The sequence below is a fragment of the Dama dama genome, chromosome 7, assembly GCF_033118175.1.
Source record: "Dama dama isolate Ldn47 chromosome 7, ASM3311817v1, whole genome shotgun sequence".
In the NCBI taxonomy this organism is placed as follows: Eukaryota; Metazoa; Chordata; class Mammalia; order Artiodactyla; family Cervidae; genus Dama; species Dama dama.
This window is the reverse complement of record NC_083687.1, coordinates 11,271,536-11,291,871: the sequence shown is the minus strand read 5'-3', so window position 1 is coordinate 11,291,871 and position 20,336 is coordinate 11,271,536. Positions and strand designations below refer to the sequence as shown.

The following is a 20,336-nucleotide window of genomic DNA, read 5'->3' as shown; positions in this document are numbered from 1 at the left end:
GAGCTTGGCTCTCCCTTCTCCCCCCTGTAGAGGCTAAGGCAGCTGTTGTGTTAATAGTGAAGGTATCTAAGTGCCTGGGCAGGTGTCGCGGGAGCAAAGCGTGTGCAGGGTAAAGAGTATGGAAATACAGTCTGGAGGTTGAGGCTGGGCAGAGACAGACAGAGATGTTGAGACCTGCTGTAATGCCGACCTTTGCGCTACCTCCTAAAAGTTTGTTTCAGTGCGCAGACTCTCCCTTCCAAACTTTTCTCACTGAAGCCAGGCAGCGCACACCCAGCCTTCCTACTCTGGAAGTGAAATATGAGCCCCCATGGCGCATAGCCCAGCAGCTGACTAGAGCCTGTTTATCTCTATAGACCCAAGTGGTTTCTTAATCCTCAGGGAGAAGTATGGGGTTCCTGTAGTGCTTTGAAGATGAGTTGAGCTTTAGGAAGGGTTTGAATTTGCAGCCTCCAAATTCAAATCTCAGTTCAGTTCAGTCACTCAGTCGTGTCCAACTCTTTGCGACCCCATGAATCGCAGCACACCAGGCCTCCCTGTCTATCACCAACTCCCGAAGTCCATTACTCAAACTCATGTCCATTGAGTCGGTGATGCCATCCAGCCATCTCATCCTCTGTCGTTCCCTTCTCCTCCTGCCCCCAATCCCTCCCAGCATCAGGGTCTTTTCCAATGAGTCAACTCTTCGCATCAGGTGGCCAAAGTATTGGAGTTTCAGCTTCAACATCAGTCCTTCCAATGAACACCCAGGGCTGAGATCCTTTAGGATGGACTGGTTGGACCTCCTTGCAGTCCAAGGGACTCTCAGGAGTCTTCTCCAACACCACAGTTCAAAAGCATCAATTCTTCGGTGCTCATCTTTCTTCACAGTCCAACTCTCACATCCATACATGACCACTGGAAAAACCATAGCCTTGACTAGACGGACCTTTGTTGGCCAAGTAATGTCTCTGCTTTTTAATATGCTGTCTAGGTTGGTCATAACTTTCCTTCCAAGGAGTAAGCGTCTTTTAATTTCATGGCTGCAATCACCATCTGCAGTGATTTTGGAGCCCAGAAAAATAAAGTCTGACACTGTTCCCACTGTTTCCCCATCTATTTTCCATGAAGTGACGGGACCAGATGCCATGATCTGAGTTTTCTGAATTTGAGCTTTAAGCCAACCTTTTCACTCTTTTTCACTTTCATCAAGAGGCTTTTTAGTTCCTCTTCGCTTTCTGCCGTTAAGGGTGGTGTCATCTGCGTATCTGAGGTTATTGATATTTCTCCCGTCAATCTTGATTCCAGCTTGTGCTTCCTCCAGCCCAGCGTTTCTCATGATGTTCTCTGCATATAAGTTAAATAAGCAGGGTGACAATATACAGGCTTGACATACTCCTTTTCCTATTTGAAACCAGTCTGTTGGTCCACATCCAGTTCTAACTGTTGCTTCCTGACCTGCATATAGGTTTCTCAAGAGGCAGGTCAGGTGGTCTGGTATTCCCATCTCTTTCAGAATTTTCCACAGTTTATTGTGATCCACACAGCCAAAGGCTTTGACATAGTCAATAAAGCAGAAATAGATGTTTTTCTGGAACTCCTTTGCTTTTTTGATGATCCCAGTGGATGTTGGCAATTTGATCTCTGGTTCCTCTGCCTTTTCTAAAACCAGCTTGAACATCTGGAAGTTCACGGTTCACGTATTGCTGAAGCCAGGCTTAGAAAATTTTGAGCATTACTTTCCTACCGTGTGAGATGAGTGCAATTGTGTGGTAGTTTGAGCATTCTTTGGCATTGCCTTTCTTTGGGATTGGAATGAAAACTGACCTTTTCCAGACCTGTGGCCACTGCTGAGTTTTCCAAATTTGCTGGCATATTGAGTGCAGCACTTTCACAGCATCATCTTTCAGGATTTGAAATAGCTCAACTGGAATTCCATCGCCTCCACTAGCTTTGTTCGTAGTGATGCTTCAGTGGCTAAGACCAGCCTTTGTCTCCTGGTGCTGTCTCACAGCTCTCAGGAGTTAAGCCCAAGGCAGTTGTTCTAGAGCTCAGAAGACTATTGAGATTTCAGTCCTAGTCACAGTTGGAATTACTTTGAGGTGTCCTTATTTAATGGATCTTTGAAAGTGGTACGTTCCAAAGCCTCCAACCCTTTTCCCTTGGGAACCCAGAACAAGTAGAACCTATTAATGCAGCAGTTTATCACTTGCTTTCCATGGCTTCCATTTGCATCTTGTGTGGGGCACAGGCAGGCTCTGGAATTAGGCAGTTTCAGCCCAGTATCCACATCAGGCTGGTTCATTTGTGCAGTCCTTGCTGTTCCCATTTGAAGACCATAATGCCCTTACTGCACTGCTGAGAAGAGGTTGACCTGGAAGGGTGAGATCTGCCCACAGGTGGGAGTGGCTCGTGTCCAGTTGATGAGATGGTCCTTTTGAGGCCCCTGAAGAGCTGAGTGAGTGATGGCCCCTCCTGCCTGCCCTGCTGCAGCTTGTTCTACCCCTGTGGATCACAGCCCTCTCCTCAGTCACTTCACTACAGAGAGAACTGTTAGTGTTGACTTTGTTACAACTTTACCTGCTAATGTGTGAAAACACACTTTTAAAATACTATACTAATTTATTTTAGTAAACTTGTAACAATTTTTAGATTTACAGTAAAGTTTCAGAGATGAACAGAGTTCCCATGTACCCAGTTTGCCCCATTGTTAGCATCTTACATAATCATGACACTCTTGCTAGTATGAAGGCATCAATGTCGCTACCTTACTATGAACTCAACTCCCGACTTCGTATTTCATCATTTTTTCCAAACTTTCTGTTTCAGAAATCCTTCTGTTCCAGAAACTAGAGTCCCATGTTATGCTTGGTGGTCATGTGTCCCAGTCCCCTCTGGTCTGTGACAGTTTCTGTCTTTCCATGTTTTTCATATCCCCTGATAGTTTCGAGGAATACTGGCAAGTATGCTTTATATAAACTGTCCTTTATAATGTCCTCCAGTCTGAGCTTGTCTGATGTTTTCCACATGATTGGACTGATGTTACAGGTTTAGGAAAGAATACTAGGAAAATGAAGTGCCCTGAAGTGCCCTGCGGGCGAGGTGAGGGTACTTGATATTTGCGTAATATCTCTGATGGAACTAACCGTGGTCACTTCGTTTAAGTAGTTTGTTTGCCAGTTTCTCCACCGTAAAGTTAATCCTTTTCTCTTTCCCTACGCTAAGATAGAGTGGGTTGGGAAGGGTGTATAGAATTAAGCTGCACCTCTTGGAAAGGAAAGTATCTTTATATATTATATATGTGTGTGTGTGTGTGTGTATTATTTGGAATTCTTTTGTAAGGAAGTTTGTTTCTTCTCCCTCATTTATTTATAGAACTATGAACCTATGTATACTTATTTTATAGTTGGAATTACAGTGCAGTGAGTGCTGCATTATTTTGTTGCCCAAGTTGTTCCAGCTCCAGAGGGAGCTCTTTCAGATGGCTCCTGTATCCCTGTAACATGCCCAGTCCTTTTGTGTTTTGAGCACTTCCTTACTTTCTGGTGCAACAAGATGTTCCAGGCTTTTCTTAAATTTTCCATGCCCGAACCCTAGAATTAGCCATTTCTCCAAGAAGCCCTTGGTTTTTTATTTTATTTTTTTAATTTTTTCATTTATTTTTATTAGTTGGAGGCTAATTCCTTTACAATATTGTAGTGGTTTTTGCCATACATTGACATGAATCAGCCATGGATTTACATGTGTTCCCTATCCTGATCCCCCCTCCCACCTCCCTCCCCATCCCATCCCTCTGGGTCTTTCCAGTGCACCAGCCTTGAGCACTTGTCTCATACATCCAACCTGGGGAGGCGATCTGTTTCACACTTGATAATATACATGTTTCAATGCTATTCTCTCAGATCATCCCACCCTTGCCTTCTCCCACAGAGTCCAAAGGTCTGTTCTATACATCTGTGTCTCTTTCTGTCCTGCATATAGGGTTATCGTTACCATCTTTTTAAATTCCATATATATGCGTTAGTATACTGTATTGGTCTTTATCTTTCTGGCTTACTTCACTCTGTATAATGGGCTCCGGTTTCATCCATCCCATTAGAACTGATTCAAATGTATTCTTTTTAATGGCTGAGTAATATTCCATTGTGTATATGTACCATAGCTTTCTTCTCCATTTGTCTGCTGATGGGGATCTAGGTTGCTTCCATGTCCTGGCTATTGTAAACAGTGCTGCGATGAGCATTGGGGTGCACATGTCTCTTTCAGATCTGGTTTCCTCGGTGTGTATGCCCAGAAGTGGGATTGCTGGGTCACATGGCAGTTCTGTTTCCAGCTTTTAAAGGAATCTCCACACTGTTCTCCACAGTGGTTGTACTAGTTTGCATTCCCACCAACAGTGTAAGAGGGTTCCCTTTTCTCCACACCCTCTCCATCATTTATTGCTTGTAGACTTTTGGATAGCAGCCATCCTGACTGGCGTGTAGTGGTACCTCATTGTGCTTTTGATTTGCATTTCTCTGATAATGAGTGATGTTGAGCATCCTTTCATGTGTTTGTTAGCCATCTGTATGTCTTCTTTGGAGAAATGTCTGTTTAGTTCTTTGGCCCATTTTTTGATTGGGTCATTTATTTTTCTGGAATTGAGTTGCAGGAGTTGCTTGTATATTTTTGAGATTATTCCTTTGTCTGTTTCTTCGTTTGCTATTACTTTCTCCCACTCTGAAGGCTGTCTTTTCACCTTGCTTATAGTTTCCTTTGTTGTGCAAAAGCGTTTAAGTTTAATTAGGTCCCATTTGTTTATTTTTGCTTTTATTTCCAATATTCTGGGAGGTGGGTCATAGAGGATCCTGCTGTGATTTATGTCAGAGAGTGCTTTGCCTGTGTTCTCCTCCAGGAGTTTTATAGTTTCTGGTCTTAGATTTAGATCTTTAATCCATTTTGAGTTTATTTTTGTGTATGGTGTTAGAAAGTGTTCTAGTTTCATTCTTTTACAAGTGGGTGACCAGTTTTCCCAGCACCACTTGTTTTAAAGAGGTTGTCTTTTCTCCATTGTATATTCCTGCCTCCTTTGTCGAAGATAAGGTGTCCATAGGTACATGGATTTATCTCTGAGCTTTCTATTCTGTTCCATTGATCTATATTTCTGTCTTTGTGCCAGTACCATACTGTCTTGATGACTGTGGCTTTGTAGTAGAGCCTGAAGTCAGGCAGGTTGATTCCTCCAGTTCCATTCTTCTTTCTCAAGATTGCTTTGGCTATTCGAGGTTTGTTGTATTTCCATACAAATTGTGAAATTATTTGTTCTAGTTCTGTGAAAACTAGCTTGATAGGGATTGCATTGAATCTATAGATTGCTTTGGATAGTATACTCATTTTCACAATATTGATTCTTCCAATTCATGAACACGGTATATTTCTCCATCTGTCTGTGTCCTCTTTGATTTCTTTCATCAGTGTCTTATAGTTTTCTATATATAGGTCTTTCGTTTCTTTAGGTAGATATACTCCTAAGTATTTTTATTTTTGTTGCAATGGTGAATGAAATTGTTTCCTTAATTTCTCCTTCTGTTTTCTCATTGTTAGTGTATAGGAACGCAAGGGATTTCTGTGTGTTAATTTTCTATCCTGCAACTTTACAATATTCATTGATTAGCTCTAGTAATTTTCTGGTAGAGTCTTTAGGGTATTCTATGTAGAGGATCATGTCGTCTGCAAACAGTGAGAGTTTTATTTCTTCTTTTCCTATCTGGATTCCTTTTATTTCTTTTTCTTCTCTGATTGCTGTGGCCAACACTTCCAAAACTATGTTGAATGGTAGTGGTGAGAGTGGGCACCCTTGTCTTGTTCCTGACTTTAGGGGAAATGCTTTCAATTTTTCACCATTGAGGATACTGTTTGCTGTGGGTTTGTCATATATAGTTTTTATTATGTTGAGGTGTGTTCCTTCTATTCCTGCTTTCTGGAGAGTTTTTATCCTAAATGGATGTTGAATTTTGTCAAAGGCTTTTTCTGCATCTATTGAGATAATATGGTTTTTATCTTTCAATTTGTTAATGTGGTATATTACATTGATTGATTTGCACATATTAAAGAATCCTTGCATTCCTGGGATAATGCCCACTTGGTCATGATGTATGATCTTTTTAATATGTTGTTGGATTCTGTTTGCTAGAATTTTGTTAAGGATTTTTGCATCTATGTTCATCAGTGATACTGGCCTATAGTTTTCTTTTTTTGTGATATCTTTGTCTGGTTTTGGTATTAGGGTGATGGTGGCCTCATAAAATGAGTTTGGGAGTTTACCTTCTTCTGCAATTTTCTGGAAGAGTTTGAGTAAGATAGGTGTTAGCTCTTCTTTAAATTTTTGATAGAATTCAGCTGTGAAGCCATCTGGTCCTGGGCTTTTGTTTGCTGGAAGATTTCTGATTACAGTTTCGATTTCCGTGCTTGTGATGGGTCTGTTAAGATCTTCTGTTTCTTCCTGGTTCAGTTTTGGAAAGTTATACTTTTCCAAGAATCTGTCCATTTCTTCCAAGTTGTCCATTTTATTGGCACATAGCTGCTGGTAGTAGTCTCTTATGATCCTTTATATTTCAGTGTTGTCTATTGTGATCTCTCCATTTTCATTTCTAATTTTGTTGATTTGGGTCTTCTCCCTTTGTTTCTTGATGAGTCTGGCTAACGGTTTGTCAATTTTGTTTACCTTTTCAAAAAACCAGCTTTTAGCTTTGTTGATTTTTGCTATGGTCTCTTTTGTTTCTTTTGCATTTATTTCTGCCCTAATTTTTAAGATTTCTTTCCTTCTACTAACCCTGGGGTTCTTCATTTCTTCCTTCTCTGGTTGCTTTAGATGTAGAGTTAGGTTATTTATTTGACTTTTTTCTTGTTTCTTGAGGTAAGCCTGTAATGCTATGAACCTTCTCCTTAGCACTGCTTTTATCGTGTCCCATAGGTTTTGGGCTGTTGTGTTTCCTGTCTAGAGAAGATCCTTTAGCATTTGTTGAAGAGCTGGTTTGGTGGTGCTGAATTGTCTCAGCTTTTGCTTGTCTGTAAAGCTTTTGAATTCTCCATCATATCTGAATGAGATCCTTGCTGGGTACAGTAATCTGGGTTGTGGGTTATTCTCTTTCATTACTTTAAGTATGTCCTGCCATTCCCTTCTGGCCTGAAGAGTTTCTGTTGGTAGATCAGCTGTTATCCTTATGGGAATCCCCTTGTGTGTTATATGTTGTTTCTCCCTTGCTGCTTTTAGTATTTGTTCTTTGTGTTTGATCTTTGTTAATTTGATTAATATGTGTCTTGGAGTGTTTCACCTTGGGTTCATCCTGTTTGGGACTCTCTGGGTTTTTTGGACTTGTGTAACTATTTCCTTCCCCATTTTAGGGAAGTTTTCAGTTATTATCTCCTCAAGTATTTTCTCATGGCCTTTCTTTTTGTCTTCTTCTTCTGGGACTCCCATGATTCGAATTTTGGGGCATTTCACATTGTCCCAGAGGTCCCTGAGGTTGTCCTCATTTCTTTGGATTCTTTTTTCTTTTTTCCTCTCTGCTTCATTTTTTCCCACCATTTTATCTTCTACCTCACTTATCCTATCTTCTGCCTCCATTATTCTACTGTTGGTTCCCTCCAGAGTGTTTTTGATCTCATTTATTGCATTATCCATTTTTAATTGACTCTTTTTTATTTTTTCTAGGTCCTTGTTAAACATTTCTTGCATCTTCTCAATCCTTGTCTCCAGGCTATTTATGTTACTCCATTTTGTTTTCAAGATTTTGTATCATTTTTATTATCATTATTCTAAATTTTTTTTCAGGTAGATTCCCTATCTCCTCTTCTTTTGTTTGGCTTGTTGGGCATTTTTCATGTTCCTTTACCTGTTGGGTATTCCTCTGCCTTTTAATCTTATTTAGATTGCTGTGTTTGGGGTGGCCTTTCTTATTTAGATTGCTGTGTTTGGGGTGGCCTTTCTGTATTCTGGTAGCCTGTGGTTCCTTTTTATTGTGGAGGCTTCTCCCAGTGGGTGGGGTTGGACGATTGGCTTGTCAAGGTTTCCTGGTTAAGGAAGCTTGTGTCGGTGTTCTGGCGGGTGGAGCTGGATTTCTTCTCTCTGGAGTGCAATGGAGTGTCCAATAGTGAGTTTTGAGATGGGTCTATGGGTTTGGTGTGACTTTGGGCAGCCTGTATATTGACGCTCAGGGTTATGTTCCTGCATTGCTGGAGAATTTGCATGGTATGTCTTGCTCTGGAACTTATTGGCTCTTGGGTGGTAGTTGGTTTCAGTGTAGGTATGGAGGCCTTTGGATGATCTCTTATTAATTAATGTTCCCTGTAGTCATGAGTTCTCTGGTGTTCTCAGGTTTTGGGCTTAAGCCTCTTGCCTCTGGATTTCAGTCTTATTCTTCCAGTAGGCTCAAGACTTCTCCCTCCATACAGCACTGATAATAAAACTTCTAGGTTATTGGTGAAAAGAGTCTCCACAGTGAGGGACACCTAGAGAGGTTCACAGAGTTACATGAAGAAGAGGAGAGGGAGGAGGGAGATAGAGGTGAGCAGGAGGAGAAAAAGGGGGATTCAAGAGAAGAAAGACAGATCTAGGCAGTACTCTGTTCCCTAAGTGTTCTCCGCAGGCCGGAACACTAACAGAGATTCACAGAATTGGATTGAAAAGAGAAGGGGGAGGGAGGAAATAGAGGTGATCTGGGGGAGAAAAAGGAGAGTCAAAAGGGGGAGAGAGTAATCAAACCAGTAATCACACTCCTGAGTAAAAATGGGTACTGAAGGTTGGATTCTTAAATGTCCAAAATTGATGTCAAATACTGAAAAACAAAGATTAAAAATCTACAGTAGAGGTTAGACTCTTAAAAATACAATATTTTTTTTTTAATTGAGAAATATATATGAAGTTCACTTTAAAAATAGGGTCCCCCCCCTTTTTTTTTGCAAGGTTATAGTGGGTTATAAAGATGAAAATTAAGGAGTAATAGAGGACTTTTAAAAAAAAGAAAAAAAATTTTCTTTTATTAAAAAAAAATAATAATAGTAAAAATATATCTAGGAATTTCTCTGGAGCTGTTGCGGGCAGTGTGGGTTCAGTTTCAGATAGCTCCTTGTTCCAGCTTACACTTCCCGATATCTATTGGCCCCTTCCAGTGTAGTCGGTGTTACCTACAGGGATTTTAATCTGTTGCACCGGTCCTTTCTGAAGCGGTTCCCTCTGTTTATTTGGCTTCTGTTTGCCGGTCTCTTCAGTGTCTAGTTTCCGCCCTGACACAAGCGGGCAGAGGTGGTCTCTTGTTTAGGTTCGCTTGTTCAGTTGTGCTGCGGGGAGGTGGGGGCGCTGCAGACAAATATCACTGGTGTGTGTAGGGAGCACTCGCAGTGTTCCGGCCACACTGGGTTTGCCTCCGCTCACGGCGTTTGTGCTTTCCCCATCTACACTGCTCAAGCTCCAGGCTGCTCTACAGGGAGCGGGCCCTGAGTTGCGTGCACTTTCCAGGCCCAAGCTGCTCAGGTTCAGGTTTTCGAGTACTCCACAAAAGTGCAGACTCGGTTGGGCCTGCGTTTTGTGCCTTCCCCCTCCCGAGCAGCTCGGGCAGCCAGGAGCTTGAGCGCACTCTCCCCCGGTGCAGTGTGCCTTCTCCCCTCCGCGACCCCAGCCTCAGTTTCCGCGCGGTCTGGTGCACCTTGTGTCTCTTCTGGGGAGCTGATCTCTGGCTGTGACCCTCCTGGCAGATGTCAACCATCCGGATTCTCAGGAAGTCTTTGGTTAGAGACTGGAAGCCTGTTTGTAGTTTGGTAGGGGGTGCCATCTTTGGAGCCAAGTTTCTCCTTTGCCCTCCCCCCTGCCTCCTGCCTCTGGTGGGGGATGGGCTGGTCCGCAGCCGGCTAGCTCTTCTCTGGGATTGCTTAGTCCTTCCGGCAGCGCCTTCAGTTAGGGCTTTTCGCAGGTTAGTTCTCTCTCTCTTGCTATCCCACAGTTTAAGTTGCTATCTTGCGTTAGCTCCCTCCGATTGCCCTCAGGGCCTTCGGGCCTGGTCCTTACCCTAAGCAATGCCGCCAGCTCTTCTCCGTTCAGCCCCCACTTGCTGGTTGCGGATGCGAGAGTCTGGGGTACTTTTCTGCTGGGAATTGCTTTTAGGCATGTAATCTGTGGGTTTTATTTATTTTTCCTCCCGATTAGGTTGCCCTCCGAGATTCAAAAACTTCCTCCAGACCCGCAGGTGAGAGGGTTTCCTGGTGTTTGGAAACTTCCTCTATTAGGACTCCCTTCCCTGGGCGGATTTCCGTCCCTAACTCTTTTGTCTCTCGTTTTATCTTTTATATTTTGTCATACCTCCTTTCGAAGACAATGGGCTGCTTTTCTGGGTGCCTGATGTCCTCTGCTAGCAATCAATAGTTGTTTTGTGGAGTTTGCTCAGCGTTCACATCTGTTTTTTTTTAATTAGAGAATAGTACTTAGAAACCACTGAGCACCAGGTGAGTCCATTGCTCCTGGGGTGTCATTGTTTCTAGGTCACCTTAGTGGTTAGAGCTAGGTGGTATAGGTATGCCTACTACTCCTTGTATACAGACATGTCTAATTGTTTCTGTTTCTTTATTTGCATATATATTAGGATAACGGTGACTTTATATTGATGTGTCTGACTTTAATCCAGTACCACAGCTTTGCTTGCTTTACTGTAACATCCTTCTTCCATAATGAAAAACCTTGCACCCCACTATCCATTTACTTATATTCAACCCACTATACCTATTCCTGTACTATAAATACATTGTAACCTATATTTCCACAAGAAACAAGTTTACCAGTTCTAATATTGTACTAATTTTTTAACTATTTCTATTTTAGTGGACAAATCATAGGTTCTTGTGTACTTTTACGATGATGTGATTTAAGTGTTTTTCATATTCTTTAATCTGGGATGTGTTTGTATGTCAGCATGATTGATTAAGATGATGGATTTTGTCTCCAAGTTTAATGTTTCCATTCTACTCCACACTTCTGATAGTCTAAAAGTTTATGTTCTCTCTTCAGTAATTTATTACACATTTCTACAAGAAGAAGTATAGACTTATTAAAAGTTTATACTTACTAGTAAAGCTTTTATTATATGTAAAAGAGACAAGTTGAAGGAAATAAGATTTGCAGCACCTTCTCGCCCCAAAGTTCTGACTCAGATGCTTTTTAAAAAATTGCCTTGTGGCAAGACATCTAAACTCAGTTTCTCCATTTGCTCAGTAAGTCTTGACTGTTTAGGCTTGATACTTGGTTTTATTTTCTTGGCTACTTTTCTAGGACATCCTGTTGACCCATTCTTGTTATTAGTGCCAAAGATCATATGTCTGTCAGTAAAGATATTATGGAAATGGTACTGACTTAACTAAAGCTTTCATTCCTTAGACACTTGGTTCCCAAATTCCTGTGGGGAAGAAAGAAGTGTGGGTTTAAAAAGCTATACTAAGAGCTAAGTCTTGATCATCATCGTGGTCAACTTCTAACTTGAAGTCTGATCTTGGGCCATCACTTCTACCTCCAGACCACAAATCCTTCATCTAGAAAGTGAAACAGTTCCATTAGATAACTCCTAGATGCTGGGAGGGATTGGGGGCAGGAGGAGAAGGGGACAACAGAGGATGAGATGGCTGGATGGCATCACCGACTCGATGGACATGGGTTTGAGTAAACTCCGGGAGTTGGTGATAGACAGGGAGGCCTGGCGTGCTGCGATTCATGGGGTCGCAAAGAGTCGGACACGACTGAGCGGCTGAACTGAACTGAAAGTTCCTTATGGCTGTGGTTTTATCATCAGAGACAGTGAAATACCTGGTATACGGCCATGCCATCCTGAATGCGCCAGTTCTCTTCTGATCTCAGAAGCTAAGCAGGGTCGGGCCTGCTTTAATACTTGAATGAGAGATAGTGAAATACCTGGCTGGCAGTTTTAATCTCAGTAATTAAGGTGCTCTGGCAAGAATTGGAAATGGTCAGCCTCTTTGAAATAGGCCTATTGGGCCATTCTTTATCATCCTTTTGTTTAATTAAAAACAGCACACACACTCTGTGTGGGATGAACACATTCTGAAATGTGAGGTCTGTAGGTAGAATGAGGAGGTCTCAGATGGTACCATGTAGAAGGCATAGGGTACTCTTGAGAACGATCCATCGTGGTAGTAACTTTGGAGAATCAGAACTGGGCCGTTTATTATTTGTTGTTCATAAATCAGGGACTTATTAGGTGACATTTCTTTTACAGCTAGTATGTAGAATCTGTGAACAGTACAGAAAAATAGCCAAAGTGAAGAGAGTATGATGGCTTAAGTATGATTAAGGCTCAGTGAGTTGTATTAAAGAAGCTTTAGTTCTCAAAGCATTAGTCTCGTACTGCTAATAGCCTTCAGAAAAGTCTGTTATTTCTCCCAAGCATTGAGTTTCCTGAGCTAAGAGAATGAAACATATGACCTATAGCCGAGTATGCTATACATACCATGTATTTACAAGAAGATTTTGGTAAACAGATGGGTGAAAAACAAAAGTAGGAATTAATGTACTATAAGACAAGGCATTTTGCTTGGAAAAAATGAATAATAGATTGAAGAAATGTTGCCTTTAGTTAGAAAGTGCAAAATAAGAGAGCACAGAATGAGTCTCCCTCAGGCTGCCTGCCATTGAATTGTTCTTTAAAAGCCACATCGTATCAATTTATGAGATTAAACTTGTATGAAAGTCTTGAATGATAGTCCTCTGACCCACCATTCCTGGCTCCTGTTCCACATTTCTAAATGAAGTGTACTCTGCCTGTCTTTGTTTGCAGTGTTAAATCAGCAAGTTGAGCTTTTATGATACTAGTTTATGTAAAGATTCACACTTGCTTTAACAGTGTATCTGGAATGGATGTCCATTCCTCTGATCCATACTAATGTTATTAGCAGCGTTAGCTTCCTCTTCACCATGGGTAAAAAGAGTTGCTCATTATAGAAGTGAACAGTAGATGTCACTACATCTCCACTTACTACGGCTCTGGCTCAGTTTATTTGGATACAACCAAGTTCTTAATACAGCTTCCAAATCACTAACCTTAAATCACTTATTTATGGCTGACAATTAAGATCCCCTTCCTCAAATATAGAATTGAAAATTGAGAACAAACATAACCCAGGGGAGTTTTCTTCAATTTCCTTTTTAGTGTATTTGTTCTAGGCTTATATATTATTTATACAGTAGTCCCCCACTTATCTATGGGGGGGATATGTTCTGAGATCTCTAGTATGGATTCTGAAACCACAGACAGCACTGAACCCTATATATACTGTTTTTCCCTATATGTACCTAACTATGATAAAGCCTAATTTACAAATTATTCACATTAAGAGATTGTCAACAATAATATATTTGAACAGTTAAGATAATATACTGTAATAGGTTATGTGAATGTAGTCTCTCTTTCAAAATAGCTTATTGTCCAAATTTAATACCTTTTCCATCTTAACAAAGCACTTATCACTCACTATGGCTCTCACTTTTGCAGTTTTAAGTGTGACAGCAAAACTAGCTTGAGTTTCCTTTTTCCTTCACAGTTTCATAATTAGAAGATTTGTTACTGTAAGTCTTAGCAACCTCAGTGTATGGTTTTGCTTTTCTTTCCTTACTCAGTTGAAAACTTTTCACCTTTTCGGTTGAAGCACGTTATGATTTCTCTTTGGCATATCTGAATTGGCCAGCATCAGTACTCTTGCGCTTTGGGGCCATTATTAAGTGACATAAGGGTTGCTTGAGTACAAGTACTTGCTGACAAGGAAAGGAAAATAAAGAACTGAATTATGACCAGAAGTCCTACAATGCATCTTTCAAAACAAACCTCTTACGGTTTGAGTGTAGATGGTACAGTTTCCATATATGACAGAAAGGCGAAGTTGGTGTTAACTTGAATTATTTTAGAAAGCCTGAGGCATACTGAATTTGATCTCTTTTGAACATGTTGAGTCACTCAGTCGTGTCCAACTCTTTGCAACCCCATGGACTGCAGCACGCCAGGCTTCCCTGTGCATCACCATCTCCTGGAGTTTGCCCAAATTCATGCCATTGAATCAGTGATGCCATCCAACCATCTCATCCTCTGTTGTCCTTTTCTCCTCCTGACTTCAATCTTTCCCAGCATCAGGGTCTTTTCCAGTGATTCAGCTCTTCACATCAGGTGGCCAAAGTATTGGAGCTTCAGCTTTAGCATCAGTCCTTTCAGTGAATATTCAAGGTTGATTTCCTTTATCATTGACTGGTTTGATCTCCTTGTAGTCCAAGGGACGGACTCTCAAGAGTCTTCTCCAGAACCACAGTTTGAAAGCATCAATTCTTCGGTGCTCAGCCTTCTTCATAAACCAACTCATAGATGGTGAAAATAGCCAGGGTGATATCTGTTCTCATATGTCAGGGTCAGTGCTGGCTTCCTCCTGGTAGAACTGTTAATAGTTACCTTGTTTACTCTCAGTTGTCCTAGTTTGGACAATACGTGGTCACTCTAAATTGCCCAGCGGTGGTTAATAAGTTGCAGTTCTAGTCATTATAGGCACTTTTTTTTTTTTTTTTTTAATAAACTCAAGAGTTATGCCTGCTCTGAGTTTTCTGAGTTAAATCTACAAAACAAAGCAAAACCCATGAGCTTGTAATTGTGGAAATATTGCCTTTGGGTTTGTACATATTGATCATTGCTCTTCAGAGTAATGATTTCCAAATATGGTTATGCATCAAAATCAACTAAGGACCTTTTTACAAATAGTTTCATGGGTCTCAACCACAGACCTCTACTGATTATGTACCAGAGTTTGAACTTGACATTGCTAAAAATGTAGAACTGCTTGCAATGCAAATGTAATAGATTATTCTGTCAGTAAGCTTCTAAACTAGCATGTAGAGGAACATTTCTTTGTGTGGTTTGGGTGGTATTTGGGGTTCTCTGTGATGGCTGCTTTGAGCCTTGAGGGTATGCCGGGCGTTGACACGAGTTGCCTTTTTGTTTCAGATGTCATCTGGGTCATTCTCAGTGTGGAAGTGGGTGGACTTTTAGGAGTCACGCAGCAGCTGTCCTCTTTTGAAACGGAGTTCAACACACAGCCACATCGCAAGGTAGAAGGAAACTTCAACCCGTTTGCCTCTCCCCAAAAGAACCGACAATCAGATGAAAACAACTTAAAAGACCCTGGGGGTTCCGAGTTCGACTCGATCAGCAAAATCACATGGGCTCCTGCTCCTGACCAAACCGAGCAAGATGAGAATAGACCCTCAGAGAACTCTGTAAATCTGTCCCCCAGCAGTCACGCAAACAACTTATCAGTAGTGACTTACAGTAAGGTAGGTGCCCTCGGAGAAGAGGAGAAGGGGTAGGTGGTGGGCGTTGGGATTTGTGATACCCCTTCTGGCAGACCTAGAAGCCTAGAATGTTCTTTAAGACTGCTTAGCTCTCCTGCCAATGCAATAGCACAAAAACCTACCCCTTCTCCCCTCCCCCCCTCCCCATCTCCAGGTCCTGTGGGTGTTAACTCCTCCATCCACATTTTATAAATACTGCTGTCTCTCTGCTCTGGTTTGGGTGATGAAAGAACAGAGTTCTTTACCTTTAGCATTTAAAAAAAAAAAAAAGAAAGTCAAAATATCACCAGGCATTCTTCCAGTGTGAATGTATACTAAATGTAGAGCAATAGCACACCTTTGGAATTTGTTCCTACTGTGTTTTTTTTGGTTTTGGGTAGAGTGTTTTTCCTGAAGAAAAAGACAGACTTAATTATTTATCCTCTATGTTGTTGGGCTTCCACTTTATTTACCTAGTTTCCAAGTCTTGATTATCTTTCCAGTCCCTTGTGGCCTGTCTGCCTCCTCACCCACAACCCAGAGTGGCCCAAGTGATATTTTGACTTTTCACGTGTGCAGAATAAGTGAGAGAATTGTTTATTGAGTTAATCATAATTTTAAATATTCTGATTGTTCTAAGACTGTCTTCTGGGTGTTTGATCTCTTGATCTGCTTCTCTGTGCTTGCTGATTACACAGCGCCTTCCATATTCTGCTAAGGGTGATGATGGTTCCTGGTTGTTTTTGGTTGGTTGAATAAAGCCCTGTGCTGCTGAGAGCTAACTGTTGTAGGTGATTTGTGTGACAGAGCCTATGAGCACTGCTGTTCCTTCTTTGATTAATAATGTGATGCATTAGGCTTAGCCTCCCACTTATAGAATCGTATAACTGTTAAGTCTTTGCTTGCTTCATGTTGGCATTCACCCTCAATATTTTAAAAATAAAATTGATCCTTATTTGAGGGACAGCTTGCTCTGTTGTAAGAATGGCATTTTACTGATCTGTGCTTTATATGTGGTCTACATCCACAGGCAAATTAAGAAAAGAAACTTGGTGATATGAACTCTTTCTCCACATGGTCTAAAGCGGGACTTCACTGAGTAGAAGTGTAACAAGATTGATTTATTAGTTTGATGGTCATTATAAAGGATTGTGTGGAATCACGTTAGTCGTACAGGATATAAGAAGTAAATAGGCGAGGCAATGGCTTATAGTTGAGGAAAGTCTTCACGTCTTAACACTCTAACAAAAGATTTTTCCTCTAAGCTCCTGTTGCTCCTGATAGCTCTTCCTTAAGTTTAACCCTTCAGGGTACGGCTGTTGCAGGTGGTACGGGCCCTAGGGCAAGCATGCCCTGTTAGGAGAACTTGGAAGCAGTTGAGCGTGCTGTGAAGGTGAGAGTCGCAGGAAGCGGAACCTGCTGCTCCAGGGCTTTCTGTAATGGAGGCCCCTCCACCCAGTTGAGCTCCGTGGCCCGCCCGTCACTGTAGCCTGAAAGGGCTGCTGTTCCTGGCCAGAGCACTGTGCTTGTTTTCCTGGGTTGCGAACCTGTTAATTATTTATTGATCCTTTATGGCTTTAGGGACTGTTGCCTTTTAAGTCTGTCATTGCCCTGGCCTGGGTGGAGGTGGCGGCTTATTTCATAAACTCTGTAGGATCATTTAGAAATAGCATTTGCAAGAACCACAGAGAAAAGTTTCTCATTGGAGGTGATATGCAAGACTGTTGCCTATAATTTTGTTGAGAATGTGGCACTTGGACCCCAAAGAGAAATCAGAGCCTCGTTTTCTTCTTAAGTGAATCAGAATCTTATTAGAAAGCACTTGTGTGAGCACTAGCAAGTCCTCCCATAGCATTTCTGGCTAAAATGGGGTCAGCTCTGCCTCTGAGGGCTCCTTAGAAATGGGGTAGAGGATAGACAGTCGCCAGTAAGGATTTATCGACACATCTGCACTGACGTACAAATCCGTGTACATTATTGAATACGGAGACGTGAAGGATAGAAGTTATCCCTACTAGCTAGCAGTTCTCAGTACAGTGGGGGAGATGAAAGAGGCGTGCCTTTCAGTCCAGATGAAGTGTGAATTTGGTCAGTAGAGCACCGCACAGTCAAGATGTATAATTTGTGTGCATGGCTGGGGGTTAGTTAAGAAGGCAGAGATAAAGGAGAGATGGAGCTGATGTAAAAGCACAGATTTGGAAAGACAGGAAGGATGATGATAGCAGAGCAGTTGCAGTGCTGAAGGCAGAATGCTGAGTAAGGGGTGTGTGGTTAGGAGTTATGAGTGAGGGAGACGTTCAGTTAGTTGCGATGTGTTTATTTAGATGAAAAAATTTGGATAGAATGATTACAAATGGCTCTGAAAAGAATTGGGACTATAGTTAAGTGGGTATCTTCAAGCAGGGATCATTCATATTTCTAAGCATTTGTGTTTGGCTTAAGAATATAGATTTATTTATTTATAAGGCAAGACTCCTTAAGGTTCTGAAGGGGTGTATTTGACCAAGTGATGAGATCAAGTAGAGACTAGAGTTATTTTTTAACCATTCCTGTGTGCCAGGTATGCTGCCAAGTGCTTTAGATGTATCATCTCATATTTTGATAAGAAAATGAAATCTCTGAGGGGCTGACTGGCCCCAGTATCACACAGCTGGTGAGAGACAGAGCTGGGATTCCAACCCAGGTGCCACATTACTGAAGGTATTAGTAGGTGAACCTGGGCTTTGCTTAGATCATCCTTTGTTTTGTTTTTCCTGTGATCAAAAGCATTAACTGAGTCAATGACAAGTATCATCAAGGTGTGAAAGACACAAAACTTGAAGTAAGAGGCTCTAAAGTAAACTGGGGATTGCCTATGGCATTTTTTTTTGACGGGGGGTGGGGGAGTTCCTCTATTTGTTGAGTCTTTACAGTAAGTGATTTCTTTTTTTAGTTGATAAAAATAAAAACTTTTTAAACTCTCAGGGTGCACCAACCATGTGGTGTTAATAATAAATAGCTCCCTTTTATTTATGAATGAGTGGAAAGACTGAGATAGCCCCCTGGAAATCTAGAGTTAGAGCAGGGGTGTTCAGTTCACCCCAGGTGTCATCTTTATTGGGTAGGTAGGCAGAGGACCTGGTGCCCTGGTATCAGGGATCACTGAGTTGGCAATAGATTTGATTAAAGAAATTCCCTGCCTTCCCTGAAGGCTGGAGAGAGCATGATGCTCTGGGAAGCCCATGACCACAGTTTTAGGAGACCAGTCCAGTTTCCTGCTGCTTCCATAGTTACAGTTTAACTTGCTAAGGTTGGTAGGATGAGATGGAAAGATTGCTCCATGCACCTTCTGTGAGGGCACATCTGTCAGTACCAGAAGCTGGACACCCCGGGATCCCTTCCCCTGCCTCCCTTGAGTATCCCAAGCTCTCTGGACCCAGCGCTCTGTGCTGTGGGCAGGGAGTTAGGGAGCTCTGGGTGGGAACATCTGTCCTAGCTTCATCCCTCAACATCCAGAGGGGCTGGGCCCTCCCTGTGTGAGAACTGTCAGAGGGAGTCAGAAAGGTGAGTAAGTATATGCTGACCTGCTCCAGGGAGTCATAAATCTGACTGCTTTTGTTAAAAATTGGCTGGCCTCATTGTCAGCTCAGTTGTGGCTGACCTGTCCCAGGTGAACAGTCAGACCAAGTATTGGTGCTGTTTTAATGAACCCTTTTACTTGATTCACTCAAGAGCCTGTGAGGACAAACAGTCACACTGTTGACTCAAGGCTAGTCTTGCCATGCGTTCTAACGGTGACTCATCTCTGGAGGCCGGGGTAGCTTCTATTTGGACAGTGTTAGATAGTAGCAGAAAACAGTCTATAGAGGTGTGGAACGAGAAAATAAACCCTGTTGAAATTAGATACTTCTTTTTCTTACTTGCCAGTAATTTTTAAAATTTCTCAATGTTTTATAAGAAGGGCCTTACAGAGGAGTAAGATACAAACCAAATGGTCTTATTCAGGGTAGCTGGAAGTATGAGCATGACTGGCCAAAGCCCAGGGCCTACTCTTCAGGACAGCCCAAATGCTGCTTCCTTCCTCTCGCAGTTGTAATGATTTACATTGGAGGAGCTGAAAAGAATCTCAAATTCATTTATTCATTTTGTTACTTGGACTATATCTCTTATTTTCCATTTGCTCTTTTTTTTTTTTTTTTTTTTTTGATGTTTGGAGCTGCTGTTTGTCATATACTCCTCTTTTAAACTGATTACAGCCTGAACCACTGTTATTACTTCCGCCAAGTGCTGGTTCAGAAGAAGAAACGTGTTATTATCTTTGGGGGAGGTTCCTCGTGCTCTTCGAGCGTCAGCCACTGCCGAGTGCCATCTGCTCTGCCTGCCCACAATTTCCACCTGCTCCTCTTTCTCTCTCTCTGACAATCACCCTTTAGTATATCTTGGATCTGGAGCTGAAAAAGTTAGTCTGCTTTTATTATATCAGAAATCACCTTTCTTCTAACCTACAGCAAGGAAGAGCTCATTTTTCTCTGCTTAGGTGAGGGTTTAGAAACGTAGGCAGAGGATGACATGGCTAGATAGCATCACTGACTCAGTGGACATGAATCTGAGAAAACTCCAGGAGATAGTGAAGGACAGGGAGGCCTGGCATGCTGCAGTCCATGGGGTCATAAAGAGTCAGACACAACTTAGCCACTGAACAACAACAGGAGGTTATAGGGAGAAGTTTAGAAAAGGCAAATCTGCTTTATGGGCCTGAGGGTGTAATGGCTTGTGGATCTTATTATCTACACAGTCCAGTCAGTGTAACATAATAATAAGAAATGATTTAATGGAAATGGGCCCAACATTTGCTTGGTTCAGAGGGCACTGAATTTGACCCACAGGCTGGTGGTTGGTGTCCTTAGCTGGACTGCCGACGGTGGAGGGCAGCACGTCCTTCCCGCTGCCTCGTGCTCGGGTGCAACCCCTTTCCCTGAGAGGTTTAAAGATGGCTCAAAGAAGCTGAAAGGAAAACTGTGTCACTTGATGTTCTGTC

General features: G+C 41.9%; 1 protein-coding gene across 7 annotated transcripts in view; it reads left to right on the top strand.

Moving 5' to 3' along the window:
- ILRUN (inflammation and lipid regulator with UBA-like and NBR1-like domains) overlaps nt 1-20,336 on the top strand; it is a 109,647-nt gene that overhangs the window by 76,348 nt on the left and 12,963 nt on the right. For 5 of the 7 annotated variants that reach the window (XM_061146485.1, XM_061146480.1, XM_061146482.1 and 2 more), the window contains one exon: nt 14,994-15,322. In XM_061146485.1, the coding sequence (XP_061002468.1) occupies nt 14,994-15,322 (329 nt within the window). The remainder of the gene's footprint in view (nt 1-14,993; nt 15,323-20,336) is intronic. The other 2 variants (XM_061146486.1, XM_061146487.1) reach the window with 1 other exon arrangement.